This window comes from Gastrolobium bilobum, unplaced genomic scaffold (genome assembly GCF_033153095.1).
Source record: "Gastrolobium bilobum isolate Gb01-03AN ecotype WA unplaced genomic scaffold, APGP_CSIRO_Gbil_v1 utg4635, whole genome shotgun sequence".
NCBI lineage: Eukaryota > Viridiplantae > Streptophyta > Magnoliopsida > Fabales > Fabaceae > Gastrolobium > Gastrolobium bilobum.
In genome coordinates this window covers 209,227-228,486 of record NW_026897744.1, presented here as the reverse complement: position 1 = coordinate 228,486, position 19,260 = coordinate 209,227, and the positions used below count along the sequence as shown (strand labels likewise).

Genomic DNA, 19,260 nt, shown 5'->3' with positions numbered 1-19,260 from the left:
TTTGTACTTGTGTTTGTTGATTCAGAGACTCCTATCTTTATAGTAGCCAACTCCATTCACTTCACATATTTTGTTTTCATTAATATATATAATCATTAAGTTCACCTTAAACTTTTACATTGAATTGATACTTTATATTATATTAAAGTCTCTCCCAGCAATTATTATTGGGATCGAACATGGAGTTTCAGAATTTTCCACTCATCTAATATGAGCTACTTACAACAATATTTATTACAAGTCACTCAATTTACAAAAGGAATATAATTAGGCTTAGGAAATCCTAATCAACCATAATTATTCATGAGCACAAATCTGAATTACTAAAAAAATAAAAAATAAAAAAATAAAATAAGCACATTGTCGACAACAGTAACAGGCCTTCTGGTCCTAAGGGTATGTTTGGTACAAATTTTATTTTAGGTTTGATGGAAAAGTGTGGGTGAGTATTGAAAAATACCACTTTTGATTCAAGTTTTTGAAACAAAAATACTAGACAAATAGAATGGCTGAGAAACGACTTTGATGTTGATTTTTAGGTAAGATTCACCGTTACAAAATACCACTTGAGATGTGATATTTTGAGATAACAGGAGAAGTGGAAAAACAGATGCGAAGTTCTTCCCGAACATAGATTTTGCAAATTTAAATAAATTTTTTCAGTAATATTTCAGTAAACCAAACATCTTTTTTTAAACTTTTCCGTCAAATTGATTTTCCTACCATTTCTCAGTAATTATATTTTCTTGGTCAAAAAAAATTTCTATTCTATCAAACGCGTTGTAAGGGTATTGCCCCCTTATTCCGAATGGGGAGGCTCCCTTAAATCCCCATTGCTTTCTTTGTGTGAATGACTAATAAGAGTTATCATTTGAATGTTAAATATCAACAATATATATCCAACAATTACGAGTTCAATCCTCGCAATCCCATTTTGCAGAAAGAATAAAAATTAAATTGATATACTGAACTAAAAAATGAGTCTATGTAGAATCCATCTATTAAGCCTAAAAGCTCTTACATGGCATGATGTAATGCTGATCAGAGAAGGCTTCAACGGATACTTGCCACTCTGTCTCGGTTTGTAGCCAACTCATCCGATCCTTGACCTCATCATATTTACATACTAAACCAGGGATCGCACTCGTGATCCAACCCTCCCCTCACACTAGTCGTGATTTAAATATTGGTGGTATTTTTTCATTCCTCTAGAGTTCGCCATGTCTACGCCACCAAAGAAGGCACACTATCATGCCTGTCTGCACCCACACTGCCCCCTGCATGCAAGATGCAACATTGCAAACACTCACATTCATCCACAAGCTTATCATATTCAAGCGGCCAACAAGAAAATTTCAAATTTTAAAGCTGCTTTCCTCATAAGATTCTCTCCTTAATTAGTTAATCCAAATTTTATGAACCATGTCCATCACATGTGTTATTATATTTCACCTTTTCTTTTTTACATAAGAGTTTTGTGGGGATCTGCAAGGACTCCAGAAACAGGAATAATCACGGAAGATTTTCTGGTAAAAGGAATTAGAGGTGGGGAATAAAAGAATTTTTTTTTTTCAAAATAAAAATCAAAGTGTGTTTATTTTGAGTAAATTTAAAAAATATATATCAGTATGCCTTAAAAATGTTTTATTTATATTTAATAATTTTAATTTATAAATTTTATAAATAAAATTATTTGAATAAATTCCCTAGAAATAAATCAATGAAAATGAATTCCTACACCTTGAACAATCTATGGCTACCGAAATGGTTTTTTATTATTGCACTGAAATTATTCATAAGCAATTATTTAGTGATGTTTGACTTGAGGAAATGGAACAAAGAGACTTATGATCTACAATTGAAACACATTCAAGATATTTAAAATGGAATGCTTCGTGTTACCAAACAAAAAAAGGAATGCTTCATCATCTTCCAATACATCAAGTCTATCAAAGGCAATAAAAAAAACTGAAAACATCAACGAAGGCCTATGCTACTAATATTTAATAGTCTTATGCCATCCAAATAGCCTCTATCTTGGCCTCGTGCCACATGATACTCCGATATCATCAGTATCTGTACCTAAAATAAGGTCCCCAAATGGGGAGAGATAAGCTTCTCAATAAACTAGGGGTTATTGGAGAATTCCTCCATCCCATAGTTCATTTTAGGCATAATAGCAGTAAAACAAATATAATACACAAAATATAACATAATAGGCCGTCAAATAATGGCCAGGTGATTCCCTGGCCTTCCCTCTCCATGGGCTCAAAAGTATTTGTCCACCAATCATGTGCTTCACCCTCAAACATATACACAGAATATAATAACTTCTGTAGGTCGCGGCACCTCATAAACCTAAAGATTTTATCCACGGCCTGTAGTATAATAATCCTAGTTTGTAAAATATCTCATTGCAAAGGATTAAGTATTTAACCATGCATAATGAAGATTAAATAAGTGAGAAGCTTAGTAAAAGAATTGGATTAAATATTTATCAGGCACACTGTAGAAAAAAAATAAGTGTAATACTTAATTCAATCAATTTGGAGTTGTATTTAGGAAGAAAATACTTGGGTTGAAAGGATAATTGGGCTTAAGTGAGGGGATTGGGCTTATAATTTAAAGGCCCCGTCAGCCGCTCCTCGTTTGGGAGCTCGCTTGAGGAAGCTGCCCAACGAGCGTGTAAAATGCTCGCTGAAGTTGCTCACTGGAGTGAGGAACCAAGTGAGCGAGGATTTGAAAACAGTCACTTAAGTCAGTCTCTCTCCTCACCAAACCAATCCTCTCCCTCTGCAAACCAAAGAGAAACACCATTTATGAGCATTAATTTAGGGCTTTGAAAACCTAATTTCTTTGTTACTCAATGGAATCAAAGATGGTGGGAAACAAAAATGCATAGGATTCTTGACTCCATCAATTCTTCCTCCTGTGGTGGATTCGGTGCTGCTATCTCGGATTCCACTTTTGACTCTGAACTCAAGGATTCCTCTTGCTTCCTTAGCTTGGTTAGCTTCTGGTTCTTCTTTGCAGTCTTCTCGATTTCTGGATCAAACTGTAAAGATTCACGGTTAACTTTACCTTGCATAAAAGAGAGAAATCAATTAGTAACTAAACAAAATAAATAAAATATATTTTTAATAATAAAAGAATAAAAAATAAAAAATCGAAAAAAAAATAAATACAAAAATAAAAAATATGAGATAAAAAACTTAAAAGATAAAAAATATTTCACCACAGGACAAGCGACAGGGACCCAGACGGGGACCCAGTCTGGGAATGGCCTTGTCTCTGATCAGAAGGACAAGGTAAAGGATGGAGAAGATGGAAGAGAAGATCAAAGCTATTCAAGGTCCTAGTGCTTACGGATCTCTTGGGGTGGAGGAATTGTGCTCCACGATGAACGTGATTATCCCTAAAGATTTCAAGGTCCCAGATATTTCTAAGTATGATGGAAGTACAAACCCAATCATCCACCTGAAGACATACTGCACGAAAATGGCAATATGGTTCAAGGATGAGAATTTCCTTGTTAGTTTCTTCCATGAGAGTTTGGCTAGTCCTGCATTAGAGTGGTACATCCAGATGGATCATTCTAAAATTGGTTGTTGGAAAGACTTGGCAGATGCGTTCATGAACCAATATCGATTCAATTTACATACTGCCCCAACTAGAGAACAATTGGCAGCTTTGCAAAAGGAGAACAAGGAGACCTTTAAGCAATATGCCCAAAGATGGAGAACTCTTGTTGCACAAGTCCAACCTCCGCTGACACTATCTGAGATGTGTTCATATTTCCTAGGGACGTTAGGAGCTCCGTATGTTGGGTCAATGGCCGGTGCTGCATATCGGGATTTTGCCGATCTCATAGCTGCAGGTGAAAGAATTGAAATTTTAGCCAAAGCTGGGAAGTTGCCAATGGACTATAGACAGAGTAGTCCTCCCAAAAAGGGATTACAACCTAAGAAACGAGAATCCGAAGTGAACCATGTCAGGCATCAACAATCTTTTGTGCCTCGACATCCTACACCAAACCCAAGCCACCAGATACTATCATACAACCCCATTCCATTTACCTCTTACCAAACCCCCACACAAAACTTCCCAAACTTAAACACTGCACCAACCCCACAATTCCAAGTCAACAACATACCAATGACACCACGGTATGCACCAACTCGTCCATCCAATGCACCTCATCCCATACATCCACAGTATCGTCCAAATCACACTCAGCCATATCAAAACTCCCAAAATCAAAGCCTTCCACCTTTTCCTAAACTATCCATTTCTAATGCTGATTTGTTCCAACGACTGTTTGACGCTCACTTAATCTCATAAAGTCCTGTACGTCTAATGCAACCCCCATTCCCGGCTTGGTATAATCCAAATTCTACTTGCAGATATCATATGGGAGTTGCTGGACATTCCATTGAAGATTGTGAAGCATTTAAAACAGCAGTAAGGAAACTGATTACTTGTGGTAGGCTCGACACCCAAGAAGAGACCAGGCCTAATATTGTCAATAACCCCGTCCCGAATCATGGGGGAAGGAATCAAGTGAATGTTGTGGAAATAGAGGATGCAGTGATCAAGAAGGTTTTGAGTTTGCATACACCCATGTCAGATATATGGGAAGGATTGAAGAAAGCTGGTTATGATATCACGGTACCAGGATGTTCTATGAAGGATGAAGGAAAGTATGATATAGAGTCAAGTTGTGCCTATCACAGCGGGCACGTGGGACATGATACTGAAAATTGTTGGGATTTCAAAGTCCGTGTCCAAGGCTTGATCACATTGGGTGTCATACAGGACAGGCGAAAGGATACTTTTTCTGAAGAGGTTAGTGTGGTAGAGCGCTTCGTACTTCGAGTGCCACCCCTTAACCAAAATCCTTTGCCTGAAAAGATGGTAATGAAGGTGAAGAAACCAACGCCTTTTCCTTACAATGACACTCACGCAATACCGTGGAATTACAAGACAAGCGTTGAAGAAATTGGGAATACTTCGAGAGCCCATACTAACAACCCTCATTTGGAGGAACAATCAACGAATGCAATAAGAGTCGGGGAGGTCACAAGAAGCTGGAGATTTTATGGCCCGAAAGAACCAGAAAAGAGAAAAAGCAGCAAGGAGGATGAAGCTGAAGAAATCATCGCCAGTGAAAGGGAAGGTGAAGGAGAGGAAGATGAACTCTTTAAGATCATGAAGCAAAGTTAATATGTTGTAATGGAACAGTTGAAGAAAACTCCAGCTAGGATATCACTTCTGTCACTTATCCTCTCATCAGAATCTCATCGAAAAGCACTCATGACTATGTTGAGTGAGGCTTATGTCAAGTCAGATGTTACCCCTGAAAATATGGTCAACATGGTAGATCCAGTGAAGCATGTCAACATGATCACGTTCTCAAATGATGAAATCGTCTGTCCATCTGAGAAGACCTCGAGAGCTCTGCATATAACATTGAAATGTAGAGGGTATATTATAGCCAAGGTTTTGATTGACGGAGGGTCAGCGTTGAATGTCCTACCACTGTCAACTTTGTCTCGGCTATCGATGAACATGAATGATTTAACCCTCTAGGAGATGATTGTGCGAGCTTTCGATGGTACTGAAAGAGGAATTCTAGGAGAGGTAGTGTTGCCCTTGGAGATAGGCCCAAGTAATTTCCAGACTTTGTTCCAAGTCATGGATATTGAACCTGCTTATACCATGCTTCTAGGTAAGCCTTGGATCCATGCAGCAGGTGTTGTGCCTTCTACTCTGCATCAAAAGGTCAAATATATCGAGAATGAGTCGGTTATCACCATCCACGGGGAAGAAGAAATCATGGTTTCGAAACCAGTCTCAGTGCCGTATGTTGAAAAAACAGACTCGGTAGAAGGGAGTGGATTGCATAGTTTCGAAGTTGTTGAATCTAGTTGCAAAAAAGATGCATCACTGGGGCAAAGTGTGAATGAGATAATCGCTCGAATTATGGCCAAGAGCGGATATAAGGTGGGTAAAGGTTTGGGCTCGCAGCTGCAAGGTAGCCGGTCACCTGTAATGATTCCAGAAAAGTCAAATAGATTTGGGTTAGGTTATGAAGGGTCGTTTGAGGAAGAAGTTGGGAGTATGTCTTTGGGAAAAAGAGGCAAGAAGGGCAAGGCGCAACAGATTCCCCATCTAAGAGAAACATTCCCGGTGCCAGCAGAGATTATTATGCCTGAAGAGATCGTTCATCTCCCATGCCGCCTCCATATCAATGCACTAGATGATGACAACCTAGAAGGATACAACACGATTCATCCGTCCACTAGTGATGAGCCTCTGAGGAATTGGCAGTCAGAGCCAGTTATTGATGTGATTTCTATGAAGTAATTGTCTAGTTAATTTGTATTAGCAGTTGTTTGAGCCTTTTTGAAGCTTATGTTATGTTGCTTGAGACATTAATTAAGTAAATGAATTTGCATGGATTTTCAGCAATTTTCAATATTTCTCATCCAATTTGCTTTTTCTTCATTTTTTATTCTCTATTATTGTTAACCCGCATTATTTTCTCTCTCGTCCACCTTTTTATTATTCCTCGTGTGCCATTATATCTGTTGTATTCCAACTCCACATAAATTACTTTCCAGGAATCTTAATCTCATTAAAACTTTGCCTAACGAAGGGGACCTTGAAAACTCACCGATTGATTCTGTGGTGGCTATCTATGAAGAGGATCCAGAGTTTGATGAGGAGCAAATAGTTGAAGAACTTTCAAAGTTGTTGGAAGGCTCAGAAAAGGAATTTGACTTGAATGATGAGGCGTTTGAGTTGATTAATATGGGCACTGAGGAAGAGAAGAAAGAATTGAAAATTGTTGATAACCCCGAGCGGGAAGAGATGATTCAATTATTCAAGAAGTATCTAGATGTCTTCGCATGGACTTACCGAGATATGCCTGGAGTAGATCTAAGGATTGCATCACATAAAATTCCCTTGTACCCAGATGCTGAACCAAAAAAGTAGAAGTTAAGAAGGATGCGTCCAGATATATCCCTGAAAATTAAAGAAGAGGTGAGAAAGCTATTGGAGGCAGAATTTATAGAAGTCTCAGTATACCCAGATTGGGTAGCCAACGTAGTGCCCGTGCCTAAGAAGGATGGAAAAATTCGGGTGTGTGTAGACTACAGGGATTTAAATAAAGCTTGTCCGAAGGATGATTTCCCACTTCCTCATATCGATGTGCTTGTTGATAATACGGCCAAGTATCACACATTCTCATTCATGGATGGATATTCGGGGTATAATCAAATCTTCATGGATGTCGATGATAAAGAAAAAACTGCTTTTATTACTCCTTGGGGGACATTTTGTTACAAGGTGATGTCGTTTGGATTAAAGAATGCAGGGGCTACTTATCAGCGTGCTATGGTTGCATTATTCCACGACATGATGCACAAGGAGATTGAAGTGTATGTGGATGATATAGTTGCTAAGTCAAAAGAAGGGGAAAGTCATGTGACAGTCCTGCAAAAGTTGTTTGAAAGACTCCGGAAATACAAGTTGAGATTGAACCCTAGCAAATGTGTTTTTGGCGCATCCTCAGGAAAATTGCTCGGTTTCATTGTTAGTAGAGAAGGAATACGGGTGGATCCGGAAAAAGCAAAAGCGATACGAGATATGCCTGCTCCTAAATCAAAGCGAGATGTGAGAAGCTTCTTGGGACGACTCAATTACATTGCTAGATTCATTGCAAACTTAACTAGCACTTGTGAGCCTATCTTTAAGCTATTGAGGAAGAACCAACACGGGAAGTGGGATGAAGATTGTCAGAAGGTGTTCGACAGAATAAAGGCTTACTTGTTGAACCCCCTATCTTGGTACCACCAACACCAGGCCGCCCTTTGATTTAGTATTTGACTGTACTGCCTGCCTCCATGGGAACAATGCTGGGGCAACATAATGAGTCAGGTAAGAATGAGCAAGCTGTGTACTACATTAGCAAGAAGTTCAACGAATGTGAGGTCCGTTACATGGCAATTGAAAAGACATGTTGTGCTCTAGTGTGGAGCTCAAAACGACTACGACAGTACATGTTATATTACACCACTTGGTTGATATCTCGAATAGATCCCTTGAAGTATATATTTGAAAGCCCTCATATTTCTTTAAGAGTCTCAAAATGGCAAATGATATTGTCAGAATTTGACATTCAATATGTGACCCGAAAGTCAATCAAGGGAAGCGCAATTGCAGATCACCTAGCTGAGAATCCCCTCGAAGATGACCAGTCAATGCCGTTTGAAATCCCAGGCGGGGAAATATTGGCAGTGGAAGAAGACAAGATTGAGGAGAATGCATGGAAAATGTATTTTGATGGGGCGGTTAATATGCACGGCAGTGGTGTAAGAGCAGTAGTCATTTCACCAACCGGCAAGCAATACCCGGTGGCCATCAAGTTGGACTTTGAATGCACCAATAACATTGCAGAAAATGAGGCTTGTGCAAGCGGTTTGCGACTTGCAATCGATTTAGGAGTGAAACAGTTGGACGTATTTGGGGATGTAGCACTTATCATTTACCAAGTGAATGGCGAGTGGCAGACTAAAGATGCGAAGTTGGTGCCCTACCAAAGGTACTTGACTCGGTTGATTGCAGAATTTGAAGAAATAGAATTCTCGCATTTAACTAGAGACAAGAATCGATTTGCAGATGCCCTAGCCACGTTGGCTGCAATGACCAAGCTGGATATCCATAGTGATGTCCAACCCATCCAAGTTGAGATGAGAAATGAACCAACTTACTGTGCTAATGTGGAGGACGGGCCGGATGGTAAACCTTGGTATTTTGATATCAAACAGTATATTCAGCACAGAGAATACCCAACCGGGGCAAACGAAGCCAATAGGAAGACCGTTCACTGGTTATCGATGGCCTTTTTCTTGAACAGAGAAGTTTTGTACAAGAGAAGTCACGATGGCACCCTTTTAAGATGCGTAGATGCTCGTGAAGCTCATTCAATCATGATTGAAGTCCATGAGGGAGTTTGCGGCACTCATGCCAATGGACATATGATGACGCGTAAGATTATGAGAAGTGGATATTATTAGTCTACCATGGAGGCAGATTGCGTAGAATATGTTCAGAAGTGCCAAAAGTGTCAAATGTATGCAGACCGTATCAATTCACCGCCTTTTCCATTACACAATATAGTGTCTCCTTGGCCATTATCGATGTGGCGAATAGATGTTATTGGATTGATCAATCCAAAGACCTCGAATGGGCATCGCTTTATCCTGGTAGCAATAGATTATTTTACCAAGTGGATAGAAGCCTCATCGTATGCCAACATTTCGCAAAAGGTGTTTGTCAAGTTTCTTAAGAGGGATATTATCTGCAGATACGGGATCCCAAAAAGAATAATTACAGATAACGCTCCTAATCTTAATAGCGCAGAAGTACGAAAGCTATGCGAGCATTTCAAGATCAAGCATCACAACTCAGCTCCTTATAGACCTTAGATGAATGGTGCAGTTGAAGCAGCCAATAAGAATATCAAAAAGATCATTGCCAAGATGGTTGTAAGTTATAAAGATTGGCATGAGATGTTACCCTATGCTTTACATGCGTATCGTACCAACATACGTACGAGTACTGGGGCAACACCTTTCTCCTTGGTATATGGAATGGAGGTTGTCTCTCCGATAGAAGTTGAAATTCCTTCATTGAGGGTTTTGATGGAGGCAGAATTAGAAGAGTCCGAGTGGGTGAAGGCACGATATGAACAATTGAATATGATTGAAGAGAAAAGATTGATAGCTCTTTGTCACGGGCAGCTGTATCAGAGTAGAATGGCTAAAGCTTTTAACAAGAGAGTTCGGCCAAGGGAATTCCAGTCAGTTGATTTGGTCTTAAAGAAAATCTTGCCCAATCAAGAAGATGCTAGAGGAAAATGGGCTCCAAATTATGAAGGCCCTTATGTGGTCAAACATGCATTTTCTGGGGGAGCGTTAATCCTACAAGATATGGAAGGGCAGGAGTTACGAAGACCAATAAATTCTGATGCTGTCAAAAGATTCTATGCCTAATATATATATATAAAAAAAAAAGCCTGTTAGATTGAAAACCCGAAAGGGCAGTCTAAGAAAAAATTAGGGCAAAATAAAAAAGAAAAAAAAGAAAAAAGGGAAGAATCCTGTTAGATCGAAAACCCGAAAGGGAGATCTAAGAAATTTGGAGCAAAGCTTTTGTGGCGAAAGATACAAGGATGCATAAGAGGATCATATTGTGGAAAAGGCCATGATGACACAGGTGATGTTATCAGAAAAGTCAAAGAGAATCAATTGAATGAACGACAAGGAACTGAAACTGGGGAAAATTTTTCATGAGATCTCTAAGTTCCATTGTTTCTTTCCTCTCTTTCTTAGCTTTAATATCACTTCTCACAAAGGTTTCATGTACAATCAATTGTGATATCAATGGATTGACTCTGCTTGTCTAAATAATTTTTATTTTTATTTTTACCTTTTATCTACGAATGCATATCTATTTATTAAATTCATGTCTCAAGCAACATAATTTCAGTTTAACAATGCGGCTAAACAATGCTCATACAATTCGTCAAGTATTGGGTTCGACCATAGGACTCGATAGTCTTGAACAAGGATCACGATAGGATGGCATGATCATGACATTGGGAATGAACCGCCATGGTCTAGACAAGGAAGTAAAGAAGTAAAGACGTATTCATATGCAAGTTACCATGTTTAATGAAAATCTGGTGAATGCGGGGTTTCATTGGTTCCAACTTTTTCAAGTGGTCGTCGATTTCGATCTTCAAAAATGGAAGGTCTCTAAATTTCCCCCTCATAATTTCTTGATCGTTGTGTTTTTTTTTTTTTTTGCTGCAACTTTTTAAATTCCCGGGCTCAGAGGCCTTGCATTTTAAATTCATGTCATTTTTTTAGCTCAACGGCTCATTGCAGTTTAATACTCAAACTCAAAAGCTTTGCATTTTAAACTTCGGTCATATATTTTAAAGCTCAAAGGCTCATCACAATTTAGTTTTTTGCCCCAAGCGCCACACAATTTACATTTTATGTTCGTTGTATGCCCATATTCAGTTGGTTGCAAACATTTAATTTTTCTGTCCGTTTGTGAACTCATATCCAGTTGGTTACAAACCTTTACTTTTCTTTTGTCAACCCATATCCAGTAGGTTGCAAAGGTCTCTTTATTTCTCTCTTGTCAACCCATATCCAGTTGGTTGCAGAAGTCTTTTTATTTTTCTCTTGTCAGCCCATATCCAGTTGGTTGCGTAAGTCTTTTATTTTCTTCTTGTCAACCCATATCCAGTTGGTTACAAACCTTCACTTTTCTTTTGTCAACCCATATCCAGTAGGTTGCAAAAGTCTCTTTATTTTTCTATTGTCAACCCATATTCAGTTGGTTGTAAAAGTCTCTCTATTTTTCTTCTGTCAACCTATATCCAGTCGGTTGTATAAGTCTCTTTATTTTCTTCTTGTCAACCCATATCCAATAGGTTGCAGAAGTCTTTTTATTTTCCTTTTGTCAACCCATATCCAGTTGGTTGCAGAAGTCTCTTCATCTTAATTTGTCAACCAATATCAAGTTGGTTGCAAAACTTTTCTTTTCAAGTAGTGAATCCTTATACAGTTGGTTCCACATTTCCTTTTTCATACCAGGATGAATTCAAGTGTTTAATCTTCCGGTTTCATGTCTATTTTCGAGCTCAGAGGCTCACTGTATTTAATTTTTAGATTGCACATCACCCATATATGTTTTATGTTGTTCTTGGACAAAATTAGGATTCATGTCTTTATTGTTTTTTACAACAATAATATGCCAACTGTGATTTGTCATGTTATTTAGTAAGAAACAAATAAAGAGGGGCAACTGTGAACACCCAATTTTGTCCTAAATATTTAAAAAATGACAAAAAAAATTCTAAACTTTAAACTTTTATTTTCTTAAAAAAAAAGGTTAAAAAAAAGAAGGAAAATTAAAAGAGAAAATTTTTCTTTTTATAATTTGTAATTAGCTGCTATTTAAAAAAAAACAAAACAAAACAAAAGTAACAAAACACCAATTCCGCACAGAAAAAAAACAAAACGCATGCAAAGTAGACATGTAGACAGAGGGAAATATTCAAAGGAAGTAGACAAAGGGTAGAGAAAAAAAAAGGGACAATCAAGGAAGATTGTGGCACGCTGAAAGTGACCTTTGCTCCCCACTGTCAAAGCCTTGCACTGGTGGATGCAGGTGCTGCAACACCAAAACAAAAGTGTTTAAAGCAAAATTATGCCAAATAGAGGCCAACATTTGAAAGCTAAATAAAGGACCTTCAACAAGAAACACGAAAGAGGATCGGTCAGTTTGCCTCTGAGCAAAGGAATAGCAGCATGCCTGACCACCAATGGGATGTAGTAGAGTGGGATCAAGAAATCACGCTAGGCAAACAAAAAAACCATGCTGAAGAGGGACTATATAAAGGAAGGGGAGCTTCAGCGAAAGGAAGAGGGAAGGTTTCAAAAAAAGGGCAAAGAAGAAAAGGGTTCCAGTAAGCCTGAAACATAAACAAAAAAATTTTTAGGGAAGAAGGTCATAGAGATACCTAAAGGTGTGCAAAAAAACTGGTTCACTTGCCCTGCCCTTGATCTGACCTTGACCTGATCCATAAATACCTATTTTTTTGAACTGGTTTAAATACTGACCCACTTTTATTTGGGACAGTTTTAGACCTGACTTGTTTTAGTATTCACCCATTGACCCAAAACTTGACCCATACCCATTATGTGAAAAAAAAATCACAAGTACATTAAAAGAAAAGTTTTAACGTAAAATAATTAAGTCAAAATTTTGTACGAAATTTTTTTTTTTTTCAACTTTTATTACGGAATCTAAATTTCGTCAAAATATTTCACAATAAAAAATACTCATCGAAAATTTTGACGACACACATTTCCATCAAAAAATTTTAACGGAGAAAATTTCATCAAAATTCTTTACTGCATTCAAATTTTGGCGAAAGTTTTCGACGGAAACATTTTCGTTAAACTTTTTGACAAAAAAAAATTTCGTCAAAATTTTTAGCGAAACACATTTCCATCGAAAGTTTTCAACTAAATATTTTCGTTAGATTTTGACGAAACACATTTTCTTCGAAATTTTTTGACGGAAAAAATTTCATCAAAATTCTTTACAGAATTCAAATTTCGGCGAAAGTTTTCGACGGAAACATTTTCATGAAACTTTTTGACAAAAAAAATTTCGTCAAAATTTTTAGCAAAACACATTTTCAACGAAATTTTTTGACTAAATATTTTCGTCAAAATTTTTTCGTTAAATTTTGACGAAACACATGTCCATCGAAATTTTTTGACGGAAAAAAATTCATCAAAATTCTTTACAGAATTCAAATTTCGGCGAAAGTTTTCGACGGAAACATTTTCGTTAAACTTTTTGACAAAAAAAAAATTTCGTCGAAATTTTTTGCGAAACACCTTTCCATCGAAAGTTTTCGACTAATTATTTTCGTTAAGTTTTTTGATAAAAAATATTTCCATCAAAATTTTCAACGGAACACATTTCTGTCAAAAATTTTCGTAAAAATTTTTTACAAAAAATATTTCGATAAAAAATTTCGACAGAAAAAATATTCTGTCAAAATTCTTTAGAGAATCTAAATTTCGTCAAATGTTTCGTATGAAACATTTACCTTAAAACAATTTTCATTAAAATTTTCGTTAGAACATATTCCTATCGAAATTTTGAACGAAAAACATTTCGTCAAAAATTTTAATAAAATTCTTTTTTTGTTTAAAACATTTGATGGAGGAAATTATTTTCGTCAAAACTTTTGACGGAAACTAAATTTCGATAGAAAACTTATTTTTGTAAAAAGTTTCTTAAGAGAAAAAATTGTGTCCCTTTTCGACAAAATGTATTTCGACGAAAAAATAATTTTGTGACAAAATTTTCGTCATTTGCAACGTAAAAATCTCGACGAAATTTTGTGAAGAAACCAAGTCAAAAACGTGTCAGGACAGATTTGACTCACTTCATAAATCAAGTCCGACCCACTTCATCAACCCAGTAATAAACCATCTCCATTTTATACCACAACCAAAAAAATCATCTCAGATCTATTCAACCCAAGCTTCATACCAAGCCACACCGTTGGTCACCGTTTGCAAGCATCGCCACCGCCAGTCACTGTGCACATCGAGCTAGGCATCGTCGCGTTCACCACTGTTGTGCACCACTGAACATTTGTTCGCTGTGCTACCTCCACTGTGTCACTGGTCTCGTGCATCATTTGAAGTCTCGGTGCAAATTTCTTCCTAACGGTACCAGAAGACCTTGATTCCTGAATTTTTTTTTTTGCGTTCAAACACCAAAAGCCTTATTCACTTCTGTTCTGTTTTTACTTCGCACTATTATAATACTATTTTGCTCCTTTTATTTGTTAGTCATGATATGTGCCGTTAGTTGAAATCTAGCCAACAATTGCTATGTTTAAGTTAGTTTCTTTTTTATCTTTTTTTTTTTCTTTAAAATATAAAAAAATCATGAGTGGCTAGCTTGCTTTCTGGTTTTGTTTTTTTTATTACATTAGGTGTGTGTCATTATGGTAAAACAAATAAAAAAATATAAGAGAAAACCAACTAAAATAGGACGATAAGCTTGTGAGTACCCTTTTGTTTTCTATTTGTCATAGTCACTGTTAACTCTAGCATTTAGGTTTTTTTTTTTAAAAAAAAAATAAATATAAAAATAAACTAAGCTAAGCAAAGGCATGTAGTCTGGGGTATAGGATTCAGTTGCTTTCTTCTCCCCATAGTAGATTAGGTACATTTTTAATGAATAAAAAATAAATAAATCAATCAAAAAGAAGGAATGCTATGATTATCTACAGCTTTCAGTTTTCGTTTTTTCCTTCTTTCTAGTAGGTTAGGTAGCCTTTTCTTTTGATATTAAAACAAATAATAAAAAACAAACAAAAAAAACAAAATAACCAAATGGTCCGTGTTGCTTTATATTCCATATTCATGTAAACAAATGATTATCTTTTTGTATTGTGTGTGTATTTATCTATTTGTTGGTGAAATATGATTAAATATTTTTAAAGTTATAAAAAAATAAAATATAGCGGTTATGTTATCGCATCCTCTGTTACTTTTATTACTGATACCTGTTTGTTTGTGTTAGACGTACATTATATGCGACATTAATAAAAAACAAAAGAAAAAAAAACCAAATATAAAATATAAAAAACTTCATAATATCTTTGTTTCAATCCACGTAATGATTTACAACGTTGATGTATGGTCTTCCATCCTCAAGTGTTGTACTTATCATATGGGTACACATATAGCTATGCTAACTTATATCCAGTTCAAATGTGGATTTATTTTTTTAAATAGAATATTCTCTCTTAAGATTCAAAAAAATTAATTAATTTCGTCTATACATGCTAATAAATATTTTCTAAAATATCCTAGTAGCGAGGTACAACGTTGATGTATGATATTCCATCCTCAAGTGTTATTATACTTATCGTATAGGTTTTCGTATGGCTATGCTATCTTAAACCTTACGCAAATGTGGATTTATTTTCAAATTAAACTTTCTTTCATTTAATTGATTTTACCCAATATCATGGCAGCGATGTACAATGTTGATGTATGGTCTTCCATCCTCAAGTATTGTAAATATCAGAAGGGTATACGTATAGCCATGCTATCTTACACCTTGCACAATGTGGGATCGTTTTCAAATTAAATTATTTTCTCTCAAAATTTTAAATTTTAAATTATTCCTCCATCTTATTCGATAAATTTGTTTTACATCCTAGCAGCGATATATGACATTGTTGTGCGGCTCGCCACCCTCAAGTGTTATAAAATTCGTTAGAGCTTACGTATGGTTATGCTATCTTAAGCTTTACGCAATGATGGATCTTTTAAAATATATGATTTTTCCAAAAAAATTAAAATTAACTAAAACACAGACATTTTACAGAACGATGTAACTTTGAGTTCCTCATTGCAGTAGAGGATACGTCGGAGCGGAATTTCTCCGTCAAGTTAAAAATAAAACTTTTTTCAAATTTTGTTTTCTTTTCTCGTAAATAATTTTAACACCTTGCTTTATTTGGGTTAAACAAATATTCTAAAATTATCAAAAATTTGCACGACTAATTTAAGGTAACCGTTTTTGAAACGGATGTGTCAGGGCTGCAGTGGGATTAAGTTTCCACCCTTCCCTGTGCATAGTCAAACTCTCGAACCTTGATTCAAAGACCAGTTTGCAATAAAAGGTTTTCTAATTTTTTTCAAATTAAATAAAATTGGTGGCGACTCCATCGTTTTAATTATTTAAATTTCGGGTCGTTACAAAAAGTAAATCGGCATCCCGGTTCTTCACCCCGAAGCATCCACCCGCATCATCCCCCTCACCTTCGCCTCAAACTCGGCACCAGCAACCTCCATGACGGCATCGATTCCGGTCTCCCCAGCCCCTTGCGCAATCTCCGTTTGAGCTGTGCTACTCTCTGGCAGACTGGGAATCGATGGAGGAGGAGGAAAGTAAACCCCGCCGCGAACATAGCCAAAGCAATCAAGCTGATCAAGCCGCAGAGGGCATTCCGGGTTAAAATACCTCTCCTGGTTTACCCCATTCTTGAAAGCACTCACAGCGGCTTTTTGCAGAGCAGACTGGCTAAAATCATAAGCTTGCTGCAAATTTTGGAGATCTGACTTTAATTTTTCAACCTCGGCAGTAAGCCCAGATACTCTCACACTCCTTTCAGCCAGCACGTCAGATTGATCTTTAAAATACTTCAAAATATTATCCTTGCCAGGGGTAACACCAACAGCTTCAGCAATAGACTTCAGCTCGAACTGGGAAGTCTCCACAGCAGCTTTTAGTTCAACAGAGCTGTTTGTTAGCTCTTCGTTGACGAGCACAGCTTTTCCATACCTCACCCGAAGCTCGTCCAGCTCGGCAATGGCCTCGGAATGCTTCTCCAGGAGCAGGGAGTATGGCTTTACCATGGAAGCAGCTTTGAGGGTGTACAGCTCTGCCTTCTGGAGCTCCTCCATCTCGGCTCTAGAAATGATCCTGGTACCGTAGAATGCGGGCAGGGGACGGATGACACCCCAGAACTCGGCTGTTATCCCTGAATCCCATAAAGCACCTCTCCTCAATCCGGCTGGGAGTACTGCGGGAGCAGGAGAACCCCGGGGAAGAGTAATGACAGCATAAGTTCTGCCCCCACTAATCGAGACTGGAGGGTGGGGAATCCTGTCAGCCTCGGTATCTTCAACATCCCCAGTAAGGTTCAAGATGGAGACATCGGAATTCACGGGCAAAGTAGAAGCGGCCCCCGCCGGGCTGCCTGTCCGGGGCCTCTTGGCCGGAGGAGCTTGCGGAGCAGAGGTTTGACCGGTTATCGACAAGATGTAGCCCGGACTGGGCCCCTTATCTTCTTCATCGAAATTCATTTCGGAATCTGCAAAGAAAAACAAGTCAAGTTATAAACAATAACATGAAAATAATACACGTATCGAGATGGGAAGCACAGCATACTGGCGGGTTCTGGAGTAAGCTATGGGGAAGAATGAGATTTGGCTACCAAGGAAGCTACGCTCAGATGACCCTGGGAGCCCACATGGTCCAGTAAGGTCTTGCCATTAGTCTTATCAGCTTGTGTCAGTCTCAATTTGTAGTCGGATGGCTTGCGTCGGTGATCATCTTGAGTCCAGTACAGGGGGAACTTCGGCTCCCCATCATCGCCAATGAACCATGGCCTCTTTCCAACCTCGGCCACTACTTTAAAAAAATAGGCCTTGAAGCCCTTAAAAGATTCGTTGTATACAGAGAACAGCTTGCGGGAGGGATTGCTAACTCGACCTCGGATGCTACTCCACCCCTTCAATTCAGGAGGTTCCGAGCCGGTGTGCGAAGTATAAACAGTAAAGAAATGAAAAAACAAAGGCACGGTACAAGGAAGGGACAACGAGTCGCAGAGCTGTTCGAAGGCAACAATATAAGCCCAGCCGTTGGGATGGATCTGGGTTGGTGCGAGCAGCAGGTGGTTTAGAAGTTGCACCTTGAATGAAGAAAAGGGAAATCGAATCCCAATCTTCGTCACCAGATCCCAGTAGAAGAAAAAAGAATGTGGCTCCTCAGGGTTCCGGCCGGAGCAAAAAGGTTCATCATCGGCAGGCACGAATGTGTTGAAATCAACCGAGTTGCCTAAGGGAAGCCCGGACACTTCTTCGGTTGTCATCTCGGAGGTAAAACTCAGCACCTCTTCCGTAATCCAGGGATATTGGGTACTGACGCCGGACCCTTCTCCGCGGTACTCGTCCCGACCTCTGGACCCTGGCTAGAAGAAGCGATATTCGCATTTGATTCTGTAGAATGGGACTCCAAAATACCTAGAATAGTAAAATGGATGATTAAAAAGCAAGAATAACACGTAGCAAAAGGGATACGTACCTGAGCTAAACGAACTACTATCAGAGGAACTAGAATCATCAGATGCGGAGACAGGAGCAGGGGTTGGTGAACCCGGAACGTGTGAACAGCAACCTAAAACTAGGTTGGCCATAAAGTTATTCCCTCTCTCCACAAATTGGGCACCAAGGTATACACAATTGAAACAAGGCTCAGGGTTGGTAATGCTAGGACGGGAGGAGACTCTCACACTCTGATTCGGTGAACGAAAAGGTGTAATAGCGTGAACCGGGGTAGAACCTAATGAAAGAGAAGTTGCCCTGAACGGGTTGCCCAAGTTACGGGGCTCAACGTCCTGACCCCAGGTTGAGGAACCAGAAACCCTTCTACCTCGAAGACCCCTCCTACGACCACGAATCGAGGAGCGAGATGAAAATGCTCCCCTACGGCCACCACCTCGATAACCGCCTAGCAAAGCAGCCTGCGTTTCTTCCTCGGTCCGAGGTCTGCCATACAACCAGTACCTCGAACCAGGTGGTAGGCTTTGAATGAACCTTTCCTCTTCTTGCGCACGTCGTTCTTCCTCTTCGACGTCAATTTCATCACCACGACCGAAGACGCGGGGGCAAGTGGGACTCCCTCGAATAGCATAATTTCGTTCACCCGTATCAGGAACTATTCAAAGCAGGGTGCGTAAGGAGTGAGCTAAGTGCAGATAAGCTCACATAAAGTGCAAGACCAATACAGAAGGTGCAATCACATAGAGAAGCACGCAAGTAAATAAGCTTGGAATGAAGAAAG

General features: G+C 38.5%; 1 protein-coding gene across 1 annotated transcript; it reads left to right on the top strand.

Annotated features, from left to right (window-relative positions):
• Nucleotides 1-3,315: 3,315 nt before the first annotated feature.
• LOC133309724 (uncharacterized) lies at nt 3,316-5,223 on the top strand. Its single transcript, XM_061510522.1, has 2 exons — nt 3,316-4,166; nt 4,404-5,223. Exons 1-2 carry the CDS (start codon nt 3,316-3,318, stop codon nt 5,221-5,223), a joined length of 1,671 nt encoding a protein of 556 aa, XP_061366506.1.
• Nucleotides 5,224-19,260: the final 14,037 nt, after the last annotated feature.